The following is an 18,685-nucleotide window of genomic DNA, read 5'->3' on the forward strand; positions in this document are numbered from 1 at the left end:
CATCAACTAATTTAAGTAAAACTGAAGATTTTGTCATCTAAGTTATATTATTAACCTTACTATCATGTAATGAGCTAAATAAATGTTCTATAAAATCAGTTTGATTGTTCTTGTGGTGTTTGAAATATTGATTAAAATCTTACTTTCAAAAGGGGTATACTCATTTATGCTGGTGTGTGTGTGTGTGTGTCACACACCATTCAGAAACTATTCTGACTCCCTTCACTTTTTCAATTTTTTTATGTTGCAGCCTGATGTTACGGTTGTTTAAATTATTTTTTTCTCATTAGTCTACACTCAGTATCCCATAGTGACAATGTGAAAACAGAATTTTAGAAATGTTTGCAAATTTATGAAAAAAGAAAAACTGAAATATCACTTTGGCATAAGTATTCAGACCCTTTGCAACAACACTGGAAAGTTAGCTTACATGCCTCCCATTTCTTTTGATCATTGCTGACATGTTTCTAAACCTTGTTTGGCGTCCACCTGTGGTAAATTAAATTGATTGGACATGATTTGGAAAGAGACGCGTCTCTCCATAAAAGGTCACAGCTGACAATACATACTGTATCAGAGCAGAAACCATGAGGTCAAAAGGAACGGCCTGCAACACTCAGACAGGATTATTGCAAGACACAGATCTGGAGAAGACTACAAAAAATATCTGCTGCACTGAAGGTTCCCATTTCTGCCAGTGGCATTGCTGAACACCCATAGTCATATGGTGCAATCTTTCATGCTCTATACATGATATTTTCTGTTTAGTACCACTCAAGTGCTTGTATTGTGTGTTAATCTCTACCCACGTATCACTCTCTTTAGTACTTTGAGAGTAGAATGTTTATGGAAAAGCAGCAGTACACAAGAATTATTTTACTCACTGCAGAATTTTACTGTTTTAAATGAATATGTGATATGAAGTAGAAAAAAAAATGGTTTGACATCTTTTTCCAGAATCTCACTAGGAACACTGCCATTGAAGTTGCAATGAATGTGAAGGCACTGCACAATGAAACAGAGTCTCTCTTGGTTGGGAGAGTACCACTGGTAAGTGTTTGTTTAGTAATTACTTACTGGATGCAATGTTCAGCAATAGCACAATTCTATATGCCATATTCACACATCATCTTGGTAATGGGTGGCCCACAAACAAGGGGGATGTATAGGTGCAGCTAAGGGGCAGGGAATAACTCAGCCATTTATGATTGTTCCAGAGCAGTGTCCGCTTCCTAGCAGGATAGCTAAGGTAGATTCGGACTAGCATCCAAACATGCTCATCCCTACTTAATGCCAATAAGATGTGGAAATCCCCTACTTACAAAAAAAAAATCAACTTTGTTCTTTTACTTCTCAGTGCAAAAACTATCTAGCTGACTCTGATAGTCATTCACACTTCCTTCTGTCAACAAAAGTGGGGAAAAATAACCCCCCAAAAACTTAATGCTAGTATGTTTTTGTTATACTTTTTTTTTAAGATGACAATATGATAGCAAAATGGCTGATGGGTTTTTAATTACTCATTGTATTACAGCAGCTGGAATCTCATCATGAAGAGCTTTTGTCCAATGCACTGCATGACGTGGAAGTGGAGTTAACAAAGCTCGCAGAGATCCCTTGGCTGTATTATGTCTTACAGCCAGATGAAGAAGAGGTATGAAATCTCTATGTAATGGGTACAGGAACAAGGATGATGATGGCTTATAGCAACATCGGTTCATAAAAGTCCTAAAATGATTTACTTGCATGATCCGTCGGTATATATTTAAATTACAAATGACATTGTTGTGAGGTTTTTCTTTTTGTTTTTTTTGTTTTTTTTCTTTTTAGTCTGAAGATTTTTGAATAGCCGTTTATCCTCTTTATTTTTAACAGGATCCTCCGATGGAATATACTAAAAGAAACAGTAGAAGCACAGTATTTCGCATAGTGCCAAAGTTTAAAAAGGAAAAGGCTCAAAAACATAAGACTAGCCCTCAGCCTGGTATGTGTTCTTTAGTCAAAATACTGATTGGCATGTTTATTATTTACCATCAGGGAATTAATTTAAAACTGACTTGTTTTCCTTCCTTTACAAGCCAACTTTGCAGACAGAATTTTAGGTTTCAGAAAAAATCAAGGTTGTGAGACTATAAAGGGTGTTGCTGCAAACAGCATGAATGATGAAATCATTTTACATCTGGAGGACATCACTGCACATGAAAATGTTAATTTTACTTTTGCCAGATACCAGAAGGGCAAAGCACCTTATTGTTTATTTAAGAGATTTGATGTTGCAATTTCAGCCCTCCGATTCCTAAATTGGCAGAGCTATTGTACAGTTGCAAAGAGCTTCCAGTTTCCCTTTTGAATGATTCATCAATTTTATATTATTAAAATTGCAATAAGATGAGGGAGTAGTATAGAGAATCTTTTGAGATCAGTAAAAGCAAACTATGGTTGAAGGAACTCATTGAGAATTTCCAAGATTTGAAGTCAGGTTACCCCCCCCCCCCCCCCGATTCTATCTATGTCCAAAATATCAGTGTTGGAAAAATCACAGAAGCTAGGTAGTAGCTATTAAGTCTACAAAAAAACTTAGAGATGATTTATGTTGTTGCTTTTGACAAATCAATCAAATGTTACCTCACATCTAGATGGGAATGGCTATCTCGTGTTTGAAGTAGAACCGTAACCAGGCTATGAGCTTTTAAGTATTTACTTATCCTTAACAAGCAGCAAGTAAACGTTAAATAAGCCCTAACTGACCTTTGTAGCTTTAGACACAGTTGATTCATTCATATTTAAGCCCCATTCACAGTTTATCGTTTTTCAGCTTGTTTCCCTATGCCTGACTATGCAACAACATACAGAGACCCATTCTTTCTAATTGTCCTTTTTCCAATTTTTTACGCTCAGTCTATGCATGCTCAAATAAATACAAGTTGAAGCGCTTAGTACACATGCAAAAAACAAAGCCAAATTGGGTTTTTGAATGTAGTACCCAGGGATGTTGAATTTATATCGCCCTGGCAGGTAGTTTTTTGTTGTTTGTTTTTTTTTGTTTTTTTTTTTAACCTTTAACCCTGCTGTGGGCAAGCGGCAGGGATTACCTGTAAGGTGAAAGCATTCGGACTCCGCTTGCCCATCTGCGGAACTGGTTCAGCTTGTGCCGTTGGCTAGAAGGGAGGGAGGAGAGCGGACATGTCTGCTCCCCTCCCCTTCTGACGTAGAAGTGACGTTATGTTGTCACTTGCTGGTCCCCATTGACAGATTTCCCAGCCATCGAGGCCGGAAAAGAATGTAATGCCATGTGATGTGCACTGCATTACGTTCAGTGGAGCACAGGGGAGACATCCAGGGTCTTTTAGACCTTGGATGTCTCAATAAAGAGAACCTGTCACCAAAAATCATCATATAGGGGACTTTTTATCCCCTATGTAATGAAAGAAGAACAATTAAGTAAAAACATTTTTTTTTAATTGTAAAAACTTAGTTACTGCCAAGCACTTAACCTCCCCTCAGAAAAAAATAATTGGAGACCCCCACATATACGCACGTACAAACGGAAAAGCACACGCTGGGGTGCCTACGTATGAAAACGTCAATTTCAATACACACGTTACATTTCACTGTGCATGCCAGAATGAGAGCAATAATTCTAGCACAAGACATCCTCAGTAACACTATATTGATGACCTATAAGGGGCGTTAAAAGTGTCACTTATAGAAAATTTTGAGTACTGAAGTTCATTGCCATTACACAAGCACATGCAAATTTAAGGTTTCACATGTTGGATATCAATTTACTCAGTGCAACCTCATCTTTTATATTTTACAAAAAAATTGGGTAATTTTATTGCTTTTTTGTGCTGTCTGTGGTAATATCCATAATAAATTGGAACTACCACTGTTTTATTCTCTAGGGTCTCTGCTTTCAGAAAATATATAATGTTTGGAAGGTTTGTGTAATCTTCAAGTCTAAAATTATTTTTTTAACTTGTGCAAAAAAACGGCTTTGGCAGCAAAAGGGATAAAGGATAAGCCGGACACTCCCCTTTCCTGGTGAGCACCCAATTGGTGCTCATTGTATTGCAAGGTCTCTCTCCTCCCTGCTAGTCCCCGGGTGCTGTGCTGGAGACAGGCAGGGAGGGGAGGAGAAGATAAACAGCGCAATGTTAAACATATTAACTGTTTAAGTTGCCATAAAGTCCCTTTTGATTTCAAAAGCTCCAGACATTCCTAAAACATCTCAGATTTTATTAGTTTTGTTTAAAATGTATTAATTTTTTTTTATCTGGACATGTAGATTGTCATGAGGGACAAGTAGATTAGGACCCCAATTTAGTCCCTTGACAAGTAGTTTTTTTCAAAAATGTCCACACCCCTGGTAGTACCACACCACTGACACAGACCTAGCATTTGGCTCACTGTTGCTGCAAGGCACCATTCACCGGGGCTATAATTTATAATTTTTGCCATTGCATACGTACATCCTCAAACAGCTGCCATATTATTTTAAAGTGGGCAGTAAAACTGAGGCTTAACTGCCTGGTTTTACTGCCCCTCACCCAATTCCCAACCCTTCCCCAAAACCGCAAGCATAAGGCACCTTTCACATGAGTAGTCCAATCAGGTCCTCCTATTCGTTTTTTAGGTGGTCCTGATCGGACCCTCCATTTTCCCTTACCACTTGCCCTCCTAAAGATTTATCCCCCTTTATGACCAGGCCATTTGTTGCTGTTCGGCACTGGGCTATTTCAGCTGGTAACTGTGCGGTCGAGCAATAATGTACTTATACAAAATTGTTGTCCTTTTTTTTACACAAATAGAGCTTTCTTTTGGTGGTATTTGATCACCTCTGCGGTTTTTGCTTTTTGGGCTATAAACAAGAGAGACCAAAAATTTTGATAAACAATATTTTTAACTTTTGGTTCAAAAAAATATCCAATAAACTCAGTCATAAGTTTATGCCAAAATGTATTCTGCTACATGTCTTTGGTAAAAAAAATAAATCCCAATACATGTATATTGGTTTGTGTGAAAGTTATAGTGACTACAAACTATGGTGTATATGTGTGTGTGTGTATATGTATGTGTGTATATATATATATATATATGTGTGTGAGTATGTGTATATGTGTATATATATATATATATATATGTGTATATATATATATATATGTGTATATATATATATATATATGTGTGTGTGTGTGTGTATATATATATATATATGTGCATGATATGGGTATATGTAGAGTAACACCCCAAAACACATTCTTATAATTCTCCCAAGTATGGGAATACCATATTTGAGAGGCTTTTTCAGCCTAGCTACATACAAGCTCCAAAAATCCAATGACTACCTCCAGGCTTTTAAAGGGCATATTTCCTTAAAATCACTTCCCCACTACCTATCACTGTTTCAGAGGCCCCAAAGTAGACACCCCAATGAATTTGATAAGAGGCATGGTGAGCATTTTACAGATATGTTTTTTTTCACAGGGGTTTGAAAAAGTAAAAGGGAAAAGAAAAAATACTTTTTTGTTTCATTCATTTTTCGAAAACAGATGGTAACAAATGAGATCTGCAAAATACTCACCATACCTCTTAGCAAATACCTTGGAGTGTCTGCTTTCCAAAAAGGGGTCATTTGGAGGGGTTGCTTCTACTATCCTGGCATTTCAGGGCCAACATTAGAAGCTTATGCCCCACATCACCCATTCTTGAAGACCAAGCCTTTTCTAACACTTTGTTCACATGAAAAAAATGTTTTTTTTTTTGCTAGAAAATTACTTTGAACCCTCAAACATATTTTTTTTTTTAAACAGAGGCCCTAGAGAATAAAATGGTGGTTGATTAAATTTTTATTTGCGCGGCAATTTTTCAAATGCAAGTCTTTTGGGAAAAATACACTTTTTAATACACAAAAACACAATATATTACCCAATTGTTTGATAAGGTATAAAAGATGTTATGCCGAGTAAATAGATAGCAAACATGACATGCTTTAAAATTGCACATATCAGTGCAATGGCGACAAAATACATACATTGTTAATATCGATAGGTGACACTTTAAAAGCCTTTACAGGTCACCAATTTATATTTACACAGGAGGTCTAGTGCTGGAATTACTACCCTCGATCTGATGTTCGAGGCGGTACCTCACATGCATGGTGAAACTGCTGTTTACATACTGGCACGGGGTAAACGCTTGTGCATGCAGGTGGGAGCAAGGGTGCTTTTTTTTTTTTTTTTTTTTTTTTTTGATTTATTTTTTTTTTATAATTTTTACACAGGCCTTTTCATTTTTTTAAATCACTTTTATTGCTATCACAGGGAATGAAAATATCCCCTGTGACTGCAATAGGCTTTGACATGTATTCTTTTTTGAGAAATCTGGGGTCTATTAGACTCTAGATCTCTCCTCTGCCCTTACACCACCAAGATCGGTGTGATCAGATGCTTTCCCAATTAACAAATGGTGCTGTTAAAGTTCAGTGAAATGGAAATGATCATAGATCATCGCTTAGATCATAGAGATGTTTGGAGCCATTCTGATCTCTGATCAGCTCTATAGTCAGGCAGCGGAACTGCCAGCTGCATTCTCAGATTCCCCTGTGGGACAGGAGAGCCCAAGAATACTGTGGAAGGCGGCAGGAGGGGGGGATGTCTTTCCACTGCTTGTAAAAATGATTCAGCTGTTAATTGGCCACTAGGATTGTTTTTACATGAAAGCCAACCGCCAGCTGAAAAAAAAAACCGATACCAAGATGATGCCTGTAGCTGCAGGCATCATCACGGTATAACCACTCAAAATCCAGCGATGTACCAGTACATTGCTGGTCCTTGTTGGGCATATATGAAACAGCAGAGAAGATGGGCATATGAATCGGGTCTGTGGACCAATATGATCACAATTCATTCTTTTTTGTAATGCCCATGCTGAGGCTTAGGCCTAAACAAAGTTTTAAATTCAGAAACTGTGATAGGTTTCCATGCAAAATGTCTGGCAAGAGCTGAATTTGGGTGGACGGCGATGTGTTGTGTGTATAAATTGCCTTGGCCCATAATCAATTTGTACAAATCTCCTTGAAAAACAGCGTACGGGCTAAACTCTAATGCTGGCAGCAAACGGGGCCGATCCTGATAACACTGCGTTTTTGGGGACACTATACAAATCCGGCACTAGTATAGTTCTGTTCTTGATCAATATATTGATCCGTACAAACACTAAACTAGTAATGGGGGTGATCAGTGACCTATAGCATGAGTGTGATAGTGTGCGGGTAATCTAATGCTAGCTGACCCTGGCGGTGTGGGGGGGGGGGGGCACTAACTGACCCTAATGCTGTCTGATGTTGCTAGTGGCAGGAACACAGTGATCAGTGAAAAATTATGTACTGACATTGTACTAATGGCACTGACTGGGTGACGGGGTGAAATAAAGGGTTAATAAGGGCGATCAAAGGGTTAAAAGTGCTAATCTAACGTGTGCGTTAAAATGTATTGCTTTTACTCAGTGCCGTGTTCTCTCTTCTCTCCCTAGACCGACCGGGGGGGAGCAGGCGTGTTCACGCTCTGAAATAGGAAACGACATAAGATTACGTCGCTTTGCTCAGAGCCGCTGATCGCCCGCAAAATGCGGGTAGGCGGTCGGCAAGTAGTTAAAAAAAAAACCTTAATGTTTTTTGTAAATTCTCAATGTTTTTTTTTTTTTTTACTTTTAATTTATTTTTTAATACTTTTATCACAATAGTACAATGTTACTACGGTAAGATTGTACTATTGTGGGGGGGTGATCATGGATTTGTTCTGTTTTTTTTTACACTTTTTCAATGTTCTCAAGAGCCTAGATAGCTCTGACCTTCATTGCAGAAATAAGTCAAAGGTTTGGCAAGAGTCTGCGGTGAGGACACCACAACTAATAGAATCTACGAATTGAAAATCCCTTAAATAAAATATAAATATCTAGTTTAAATATTGTATTGTCATAATTTTTTTTGTAAACTAGTGAAGGGTACCAAAGATTTAAGAACCATAATGAAAAAAGAAATCATAAGAACTTTTTTTTTGGGAAGTTAGTTTTTGTTGTGCAAAGCTTGGCAGAATACTTTGGAAGAACCTTGGTTCCGCACTTAAAAAGTTCAGCAAAAAAATTATTAATTTACTTAATAAATATAGCTATATACTCAAAAGGTAATAGTACCATTATTCTGTACTATCCTGTTAGAGCAACTCCAGATTCATCCTCAAAGGAACTACAGTGTGTATGTATATGTATATATGGTATATTTGTAAGACCATACTTTGTAAATATGTCCTGTATTTCTTGGTCTCCCAAACAACTTAGAGCTCCACTACTTCCTTTTCCCCCAAAAAAAACAGCCAATTAGCTGCTTATCGCACTTAAAAACATGTATTTAGGCCTATGTTCGTTTAACACACTCCACTTTAACATAGCAGTAGAAATAAAGTAATAGCATTTTTATTGAAGCTCAAGTGTATGCTTTAGTTTTCATCAAAAATATAATGTAGGATTATACAGGCCAGTCTAATATGTTAGATTTCAGGGGCTGCTGCCAGATGTTTTCTGTACTTGAACGTACAGGAATGTTAATTGGTAACAATTACTTTCACAAGTTATGGGTTACACACTGTTAGGCAGTAGAAGAGTTGGCTTGGCAAATTTACCTGATACTTGCCAAGATTATCCAGCAGCCTGGTGTTAAAATGTATTGAACCATGTAGCTTAGTGTGCAAAACGCTTACAAATCAATTTCTTTACTTTTCTGTGAGTTCTTGATATCAAACGCTGCTTGTTGGCAGCAATGCCTTTCTGTTGGAAAACAATTTGAAATGCATATGACAGTAAGACTAAATAATGTTATGGATTATTTGACCATGTTTCCCTAGACAGCTAGAGCTCAGCTATACAATTTTTTTTAATTTCCCAGAACTAATGCTATTTAGACATAGAGGCATGTTAATTGGAAGCCATAAATTGTATATGAGGTACTGTTCAACAAAGGGTTTCCTTTTTCTTGAGCTGTTAATAGATCCTGAGGGACGGATTTAGGATAGCTTGAGCTAGTCTGTGCACACACACAAAAAATACATTTTTATCTATCTTCCACTGAGAGGTGAGGCCTCTCGGTGTGCAGCCTATGCTGCCACTTACAGGAGAAATGGACACTAGGCTTATAAAAAAAAAAACTAACGTGATCTCCCTCCCACACCAATCATGTTCCATTTGGCTTAGTGTGCTTTTTTCCCTCCCATCAACAGTTGCTGATAGATTCTGGCTGTTTTTTGTTAATACTGGAGGTCTTTCCAGCCAGTCAAGAGCAGATTTTTCCAGTTCAATAAGGATACTGGTGTTCTCTCTGCAACAACCCTGCAGTGACTCTTCTGTTTGTATGCCAGCTAGCACATGATTCCACTGTTAAGATCAGACCACTACACCTCGAGGTTCCTTACTGAGTTATCAGGGCCAGAGCTGTTGCAGTGTTCACCTGTACCCATCTCTAAATACTCTTTCTTTTGGCTGGTTGAAGCAGGCTGTATGCTGTGTTGGGGAGTCCTTCTGTGTGTTTTTTCTTGGATATGTTTTTGTTACAGGAGCATCTGCTTGGGCACTGGAAAATAGAGGATCCCTCCTCGTCTCTTATCTTGGGCTTTAGTTTGTGTGGTTGGGCTGTGTTTTCCTTTACAGCAGGCTGGGGATGCGAAGACCCTCCTTTTTGCCTGGGTCTGTATTTACATTTGTTCTGGCAACTGGGTATTCTTTGTTACTGAAAATGCCAGTTAATTCTCTCTTTGGCTTCTTCTTTCTGCTCGACCTAGAATGTTACTGACATCAGTATAGGGGATGGGCCAATGCACTGAACAAGCCCTTGCCTTTTCCCAAGGCTTTCTCCTTTGGTACCCATTTTAGGAGACTCTCTCTATGGATGCTTCTCTGCAGCTCCGCCAACAGGGGCATAGTATTTTCAGCAGTAGCTGGGCTATAGGGATCTTCAGTTTTAGTGATTTGGTCATTGAGCTGTTTCTTTTGTTTTTAGGTACAAAGTAGTAAACTCCGTAAATAACCTTACCTTCCCGTTAACGATAAAAACATGTTGCACAGGCTACAATTTGAACAGCAAGTGTATCTGCTTGATTAGAGATGAAGTGCATATGGATCGATGTGTTTCAGCCCAAAAGGGGCTTCTTCAAGATCCACTTCGTTATATACTTGTGTAGCTAGTAAACAATATAATGATCAAAAAATGAATACATACAAAGAACATAAATCAATAAATATACACAAAAGATACAACCGTATTAGATATAAATTAGAGAAGATGGATGCTGTTTAGTTTGCGCTATGTCCAGGGTCATTGTTGCCCCTTATGGATGTAATAAATATTTTATGCCTTTTTTTTTTTGATCATTTATACTGATTTTTTTGTGGGGTATGTTTTCTGACTACATGGGGCTTTTTTTTTTTTTTGAGTTCTAGCTGAGATGTCTTTCTACTTGTTTTCCAGTTGATTGACTCACTCTGTATTGGGATAACCAGAAGATTAATACTTATGGGATACAGTTATATGGCTATATGTTAATACAATTTACACCTTGAGACATCTATTTTATTTTTTTGTATTCTTTATTGGAGTGGCGTCCCTACGGGATATTCAAGCTTGCTCCCTTGTATAACTTTAAGTCCCTTTTGAAGTCATTTACATGATATGAGCATCTTCTGCTGTTGTGGCCATGCATCCTTGCTATCTTGATATAGTATATTTGTTCATCTTTTGCTGTGGGTAAGCATAGAATTTTTTTTTTCTCTGTGACACTTTTATAGATTTTTTTTTTTTTTGTGGATAAGTTTTTTTTTTTTTACTTCATACCCTTATTTTATGTCTTACTGTCCTCCCAGACTGATGTCATGGGCTCTCCTTTTGAGGTGACACCCCCCCCCCTTCTTTGGGGCGAAACACGTTGATCCATATGCACTTTGTCTCTTCTAATCAAGCAGACACATTTGCTGTTCATTTTGTAGCTTGTACAACATGTTTTTATCAAGAGGTTCACAAGTATAACCCATTTTTAAAATTTGTATAAAATACTAAAAAATAAATTTTATAGATATTTTTTGCTTCTTTGTGTTTGCTTGCACCTTTCAAAGCCCCATTTTTCCTTGGTTTCCCCCAAAAGGAAGGTAAGGTTACTTACGAAGTTTGCTAATTTGTACTTATTGTCTTTTGTGGATGGCGCTTATATTGTGTTAATGACAAAGCCCTCCACCAATTTTTGTTTTCTTTTGTTTTTTCTCTGTGGCTTAGAACTATTTATTTGCTTAGCTGGTCAATGTATATTTCTGTAGTGGGGTAAGCCCAATATTGCCACAGTACAGCAGCTTCTGGTGCCAAATGCAATGGCGGGTAACTGGGCTGATCTAGCTGCAATCGTCAGAAGCAGCAAAAATTATTTTGGGTTGTATGTATATGTGTGTATATGTATATATGTGTATATGTATATATGTGTGTGTGTGTGTGTGTGTGTATATATATATATATATATATATATATATATATATATATATATATGTGTGTGTTTATGTATGTATATATATATATATATATATATATATATATATATTTACACAACCCAAAATAATTTTTCCTGCTTCTGACGATCACAGCAATACCACGTGTGTATGTTGTTTGTACCCGTAGTACAGCCCAGAAACAATAGTGCACAATTTGCTTTTTTTTTATCCTGCTGCGAACTGACAATGATACTAATTTTAAACATTAAAAAAAAACCCTGACCAATTAAAAAAACTAAACTGACCCTTAACCCTGACCTAGATCAAACCTTGATCTATGTGTTTTTGTTTATTTTTTTATTATTATTTTTTACACTTTTTTTCTCTCTCTCCTCCATTCAGAGAGAAAACAAGGAGGGCGGGCTTCACAATGACTGATCACTGTGATAGCCAATCAGATGCTATCACAGCAATCAGGTGACCCGGAATCCAGAGTTACAGGTCCCGATCGTTAGAAGCGGCGAGCTCCCATCCGAAAGACAGGTATGCAAAAAGAGGCCCCATGGAAAAAAGCCCAATTCTGTGAGGCCATTAATTTGCGTGTGGTCTGCATCAAGGGGTTAGTCCAGTGGGAAAACAAAAAATGATGTAAACCTGCTGAATAAAGATGGAGGCACATCACTTTGTGCATCAGATCACAAGATTTGCACTCTTTTAACCTATTAGGGTTATTCTTCAACCTGGATTAACGTTCATCCTTCTGCTCTGTGAAGGCGTCGGAATGACGAAACATGTAGAGTGGAGCTTCGGACTAACGTCCCTATGTTCTGTGTGAGGCTAGCGTCTCTGCTTTCTGTGATTTTAAACTAAATGTGTTTGTTGCTAGTGTCGGCTATGACACTGTTCCATGTGAGTGGATTATGATGAGTTTTTATAAATAAACGTGTCGTACGGTATCACACGATCGTTTGTTTTTTCTTTTCTTTTCTGAGCCTGTGTACGAAGTTCTTGGAATTCGGTCTGGAAGTTTTCGTTGCTGAGTTTATAGATTTGCCGAGTATTGCTCCCAGAGAGGATAAATAAGTGTCTAGATATCTGAGTCTCCCTAACTTGTAATATACTATATCAACAAGCTGAGAGAGGGATAATTTGAAAAGCTGGTCACCGCTGAGTCTGCCTGCAGAGTATTGCTCTCAGAGCAAACAAGTGCAATTGCTGGTTTATAGTTTAATTGGCAATTTGCTCTGGTGAGTTTATTCATTTCTGTTGGTAGTGGATTTGCACAAAATTGTTCTTATGGTGATAGACATTTTTCACTGCTGATGATGAAAAAGAAAATTCTTAAGGACATTTTTTTGGTCATATATTTTTTCCACTGTTTTATCACTGTTTGATTTGAATTTTTAATTTTGATAGCTGCTTGTGTTCATTACATGTGAACACCTTTGGTGCTATTTTCATTTATATTTTTTTCTCAATAAGTAACAAATGCCAAATTTGATTCCCTGACAAAACTGTACGATGGATCTCTCTACTCAAACATATATAAATTAATTAAATGTTATAGTGAGGGATTAACTATACCTCTTCAAAGAACCATATCGTCAGTTGACTATCTTGCTTTAATCGAGGCTCAGAATGCTTCTTGTATTGTACATTTTGGTTGCGGTACATAAAAGCCTCCAGTTCTTCTATAAGCCTCATTTGTATGGGTGGGAGGAATCTTTGGGGTTTTTTTTTTGTTTTTTCATTAATTCAGTTAGAAGGCTGAATAAAAAAAAAAAAAGACCTGACTGTGTTTTAAAAAACGTGCCTTCCATGAATGAATTGGCCTTACAGGTTTCCTTATATTTGGACATGTGGTCTTTGCTGAATGGCAGGATCAGAGTTTAGAATGGATCACAATCCCTTAAAGCAGAGATCATTTGAGCAAAAAATTAAGCTTTTTGTCTAGTGACCCAGCAGTAGGGAGGTAGCCTAGAAACAGCATTCTTCCAAGACAGGCAAGTTATTCAGCATTTTGCTGCTCATTTATTCATCACAAGAAGTTGCGGGAACAGACTGAAGACATAAAGTACAATAAGATCTTCTTCCTAAAGAACACATCATCTATTTAGCCTGCTTCCCATTATGAAAGATGCAGCCAAAGAAGTTAGGTAGTTGCATGACTCTTGAATTAAATTATTTCCACTAAAAACTGCAGTAAAAGGTTTTCTCTCTACTCATACCTGTAATAGCGTCAAATGTCTATGTGTGTGTATTGATTAATATCATGATAAATTGTGTTTAATTTTAAAATGATCTCTAAATGTTTTCTAAAGACCCATCTAAATGAACGTTTTTACAGCACTGTCACTGTTGATTCTTACACAAACTTTATACCTTACACCACTGATCCTAACCTTTAGAACAAATTCCTAGTATTTTATGGATGGTAAACTTGGGTGGGAGTTGGAGCTGAAAGCGCGGCTGCAAAGCAATGAACCCAGTCCTTGTACAGCCATTTGTTTGAATTGTTGATTTTAACCTGCATGCACAAGAAATCAAACCATTAGACTTTGTTAAGTTGATACCTTTTCTCTTTTCCCTTTGCTAGCACTGCATTTCTGTTTTCCACTTTCTTTGGCCTAACCTAACCTATGCTTGTTATGCATTTGTGCATGTACAAATTAAGGGGGTTTTGCTCTTAACTTTGGTAGTTCAGAAATGGGGCACAGATGAAGTGGCAGCTTGGCTGGATCTGCTCAGTTTGGGAGAGTACAAAGAAATCTTCATCCGTCATGACATCCGTGGTTCAGAGCTAGTACATCTGGAAAGGCGGGATCTTAAGGTATTTCCTTTGTGCTACTTTTTCCGCTCTCTAAAAATTTCCTTGTTGGAATTAAACCTTTTTCCTGTCCCTTTTCTTGTGATGTGCTTGTAGCTTGGCTTCAATTACAAATTCTGTGTAAACTAATCTGCACTGTTCTGTGGCCTGCACTCCCTCTGTGTGACACTGCAATTGCAGCCTACACCATCAGCAACACTTACAGGAACACAACTCTTGTAGGCTGCTTTAAGACCGATGCGGAGTGGTTTGACTGCAGCTTGCCTGTATGTTTTGGAGCAGGTCATTTGCTCTTTGCCATAGCTATATTGTGTCCTGTGGTTTCGGTGTGCTTTCTGAAAGCTCGCCATAACTCCTGCATGTTGTGTCTTTGGTGCACTTTCAGAAAGCACACCAAACATGCAGGACATAATATAGCTCTATGGGAAAGCGCAACTAACCCACTCCAAACACGCAGACAAGCTTTGTTTCTGTCGAGCCGCATCGAATCCGTCTGAAAGCAGCCTAATATGATTGGTTCTAAATATTTTCACATCCATCAGATGGCTTGATAATCATACACCAAGTAAATTATTTGTTGTATATTTGAAAACAAAAACTGTATCACAGATACAATGGGATCAGTGTTGAAGGTTACAAATAAAACATTTAGTGTTTTTCATTTATAAGTCGCGTAACATTTTCTTATTGGTGTACCACAGGGAACATTTTTGTTGTTCTGATTTTACCATTGTGTTCACCTTATGCATCTATTTCATGGAAGCCAAGCATGCTCATTGTTTAGTGACGCCATTCTCATCCCCTTTACAACCTCATATGTTCTGCTTGCATGCTATATAGCAGTCAAACTACTACTATCTAGCACCTTTCTTCCCTTGTTGTTGGTCATAGCAACCTAAAGGGAAAAAAATGGACACCTGCAGTGAGAGAAATATGGAGGCTGCAATTGCTGGCATTCTTATATAAATGCTAGTATCCTGGCTGTTGTAAATGAATTCAGGCATTACAACCATTTTCATTGCTTTTAATGATTTGTGGTGTTTAGCCATAGATAAATCTGATCAGATGGTTTGGAAGAATTATGTGGAACAATTTGAAAGCAATCGTTTTCAGTTTTTGTTTACTTTAACCAATAAATCTTAGACATTGAGCCACAGTTCACATTGTTGCACTGCAGTAACATGCCAAAATATACATTGGTGCCATTCATTCTTAATGGCTTTTTAAAGCACTTTGTCAATGCACCACAACACATGGTAATACAACAAGCATGCTCTGTGTTGTGCTAAATTACATAAGAAGTACGTATGCATTTATCTTAAAGGTACCTTTAGAATATGTTTCACCCATTATTAGGCATAACAGGGTTTTTTTTTAATGCTTTTGGCAGACCTTTCAAAAGAATAGGCTGCCATTATGCATTGCATGTTAAAGCTTAAAATAATGCTGGTTAGTACATTACAACAGCGTGAACCCAGCCTAAAAGTAATTGGAGTTGGTGCAGCCACAGTTACTATTTTGTTGCATCTGGCTATGATTTTAGCCATTCTAACAATTAAAAAGAACTAGATCGAACAGATGGCATGAAAAATCTGTGTGTGAATAAAACCCTAACCTGCAACAAGCATCCAGATTGGAAAGAGTGGAGTCAGAACTGTAATGTACAGATCTGTTGATGTTCATTGACTCAAAGTATTGAACATCTGGATCGACGTTCTTTGCCAGGCAACTATTTTCACATGGAAAGTTAAAGTTTTAGTAAACTGTTTAACTTAAACCTACAGGTAAGCCTATAATGAGGCTTACCTGTAGGTGCAGTATATATCTCCTAAGTGTGCATAGTTTAGGAGATATTTACATGTGTAGCAGACGGTGACATGACTGGCGCATGTGCACTGCACCTTCAGTGGAAGGCATGCTATGCTGTCCGTTGAGAGAGCTGTGCATCATGATTCGACCAGTCAAGTTGCCAGAGCCTACAAACTCAGAAGGAAGACCAGATGAAGATGGATTTCCTATCAGAAGTGACAGTGTGCCGCTGGAGGGATCCACTTTTTAGGTAAGTTTGTCATAATGTGCTAGTATGCTGAGCAACAATCTTAGTAAGTGAAAGATAAAGTATGCTATAAATGCAGCATAATTTATTAAAAGTACAGTATATACAAAGAGTATTCATACTCAATATGTCAGCATGATCATAGATGCTGGTAAAATATGTGGATGACATAAGCCTTTTAACCCATGATTATAAATATTACAATTTTAAGGCAATAAACAGAGCAAGAGAAAGATGTGCCAAAAGGAGGTTAATAAAGTGCTGCATGTGCATACTAGCTGCTAACATTTTATGTGCAACGTAAGCACTGCAAGTGTTCACAATTTGCATAGAATGCCAGCAGCAAATGAAAATGGAGCTTATGCAAAAATATAGCAGCCAAGAAACTTGGCACTTGGCCACACAATTAAAACTGAAATTAAGATTGAAAAAAAATAACCCTATATCTTTAGTCACATCTGTTACCTCAAATAAAATGTCCCATGTTGTGCAGACAGCTGGATCTTGGAGAAATCTTCACTGAACAGATGCCCATGCTCTTCCTGTCTCTAAATGTCCAGCACTGCAATGGTTAACAGCCTCGAGCAGAACAGTATTACAGATGGTCCAAAAGGAACTCACCCCCTCCTTCCCCCTCCATTGAAAAAAGTTCTTTCATTGATTACCCTAGTTGTAACACGATTGGTAAATGGAGAGTCTGATCAGTCACATGATTCTCTCCTTCATTCACAGTGTTACACACAGTGAAGATTTCTCCAGGATCCAGCTGCCTGCACAACATAGGACTTCATTACAGGTATACTGTAGTTTCAGACCAAATTGAATTTTCTGGTCTGTATCCTTTCTCAAAGTTCACCCAAAGAAAAATGTTAGGGACTTTCCTTTACAATTTGGCCTGTATGCTTGTATAATCTTGATTTTAGGCTCCTATCATTGTTTATATGATGTGCTAGTACTGTTGTACTTTGTACATGCTGCTGCTAAACTTTTCATATTTTGTGCATCCTGTCCTGCTTTTTTTTTTTTTGCATATTTTTTGGCAGCTGTTTTGCAATCGCAGCACGTCTTGGGATCTTTTGGCAAAGCTTTTAACATGTTATGTCCTCCTTTTGCTCTGTTTTACTATCTTGTAAATGCTGATCATTTAAATTAATAGTCCTTGAGAGCCTTACTGTATATTATGTTAATCATATTTGAATTTTGATGAATTTATGTATGTTTGCCTGCACATATATAAACAAATTATGCTGCATTTCATGGTGTGGGCTTTACTTTGATCTGTTAGGACAAACCTGAAGAAATAAAGTTATCAAAAAAATGTTAACCTCCAACAGACTGTAGTTATTTCAGTGATTACATTCAGTATTTGATCAAGTTTACCATGCAAATGTATGCTATTTTTATGTACAGAACTTTGTGGGATTCATTGTCCGTTAGAGACCTCTGTAGTTTAGAACTTAAAGCGGAACTACACTGCATCTGAGTGCCACAATCCAAAAACACTATTTAATTAATTTTTAAAATTCAAAGCAAACTCTCCCATCCTTTCATTTATCCATGCTTTATTTTGCTGAGAAATCACTTTGAAGAATACCCCCCTAGCATTCTGTCCGTGGCCATCTTGAGTACAGGCAGATGATTCATGTAGCATATGTTTCCTGGAAGCCGTCTGCCTTTAGCTCAGGCATGCAGCTAGGAGGTTGTCCTTAGCTGAGAAAACTCATCCTTCCCTCCTAAAGTCTCCTGTGATGGATGATATAATTTGCTCTGGCCTGAAATTCAGGTGTTAACTGAACAAATGTAGAAAAAAAATATTTAAAACAAATAGTAAATAGATAGGAAGGTATATTATAAACTAATGCTAGCAGCATAAAGATTAAAAATAGTCAATGTTGATTGAGAGAGTGAAGTTCCGCTTTAATATATGTTGTTTTGAAAAAGTATTCATCTCCCTTGAAATTTTTCATATTATGTTATAACCAAAAACGTAAATGTATTTTATTGGGTTTTTATGTGATAGTCCAGCACAAAGTGGCACATAATTGTGAAGTGGAAGGAAAATAATGGTTTTCAAAATGTATTATAAATATCTGAAATGTGTGGCATGCATTTGTATTCAGCCCCCTTTACTCTGATAACCCTAACTAAAATCTAGTGGAACCAATTGCCTTCAGAAGTCACCTAATTAGTACATAGAGTTCACCTGTGTGTAATTTAAAGTGTTACTAAGGACCCTGCATTCCCAATATTTGGTCTCCCACAGAACATGGAAGTGCAATTAT

The 18,685-nt window shown here is 37.4% G+C and overlaps 1 protein-coding gene across 2 annotated transcripts in view; it reads left to right on the plus strand.

The window, feature by feature from the left end:
• The window catches only part of DGKH (diacylglycerol kinase eta), a 358,194-nt gene that overhangs the window by 304,413 nt on the left and 35,096 nt on the right, over positions 1–18,685 (plus strand). The window contains exons 26-29 of one of the 2 annotated variants that reach the window (XM_089668821.1): positions 958–1,050; positions 1,535–1,654; positions 1,876–1,984; positions 14,220–14,350. In XM_089668821.1, coding sequence (XP_089524947.1) covers positions 958–1,050; positions 1,535–1,654; positions 1,876–1,984; positions 14,220–14,350 — 453 coding nt within the window. The remainder of the gene's footprint in view (positions 1–957; positions 1,051–1,534; positions 1,655–1,875; positions 1,985–14,219; positions 14,351–18,685) is intronic. The other variant, XM_089668822.1, reaches the window with a different exon arrangement.

The sequence above is a fragment of the Staurois parvus genome, unplaced genomic scaffold (assembly GCF_062004578.1).
Source record: "Staurois parvus isolate SC_StPar_1 unplaced genomic scaffold, SC_StPar_1.0 ptg000064l, whole genome shotgun sequence".
Classification (NCBI taxonomy): Eukaryota; Metazoa; Chordata; class Amphibia; order Anura; family Ranidae; genus Staurois; species Staurois parvus.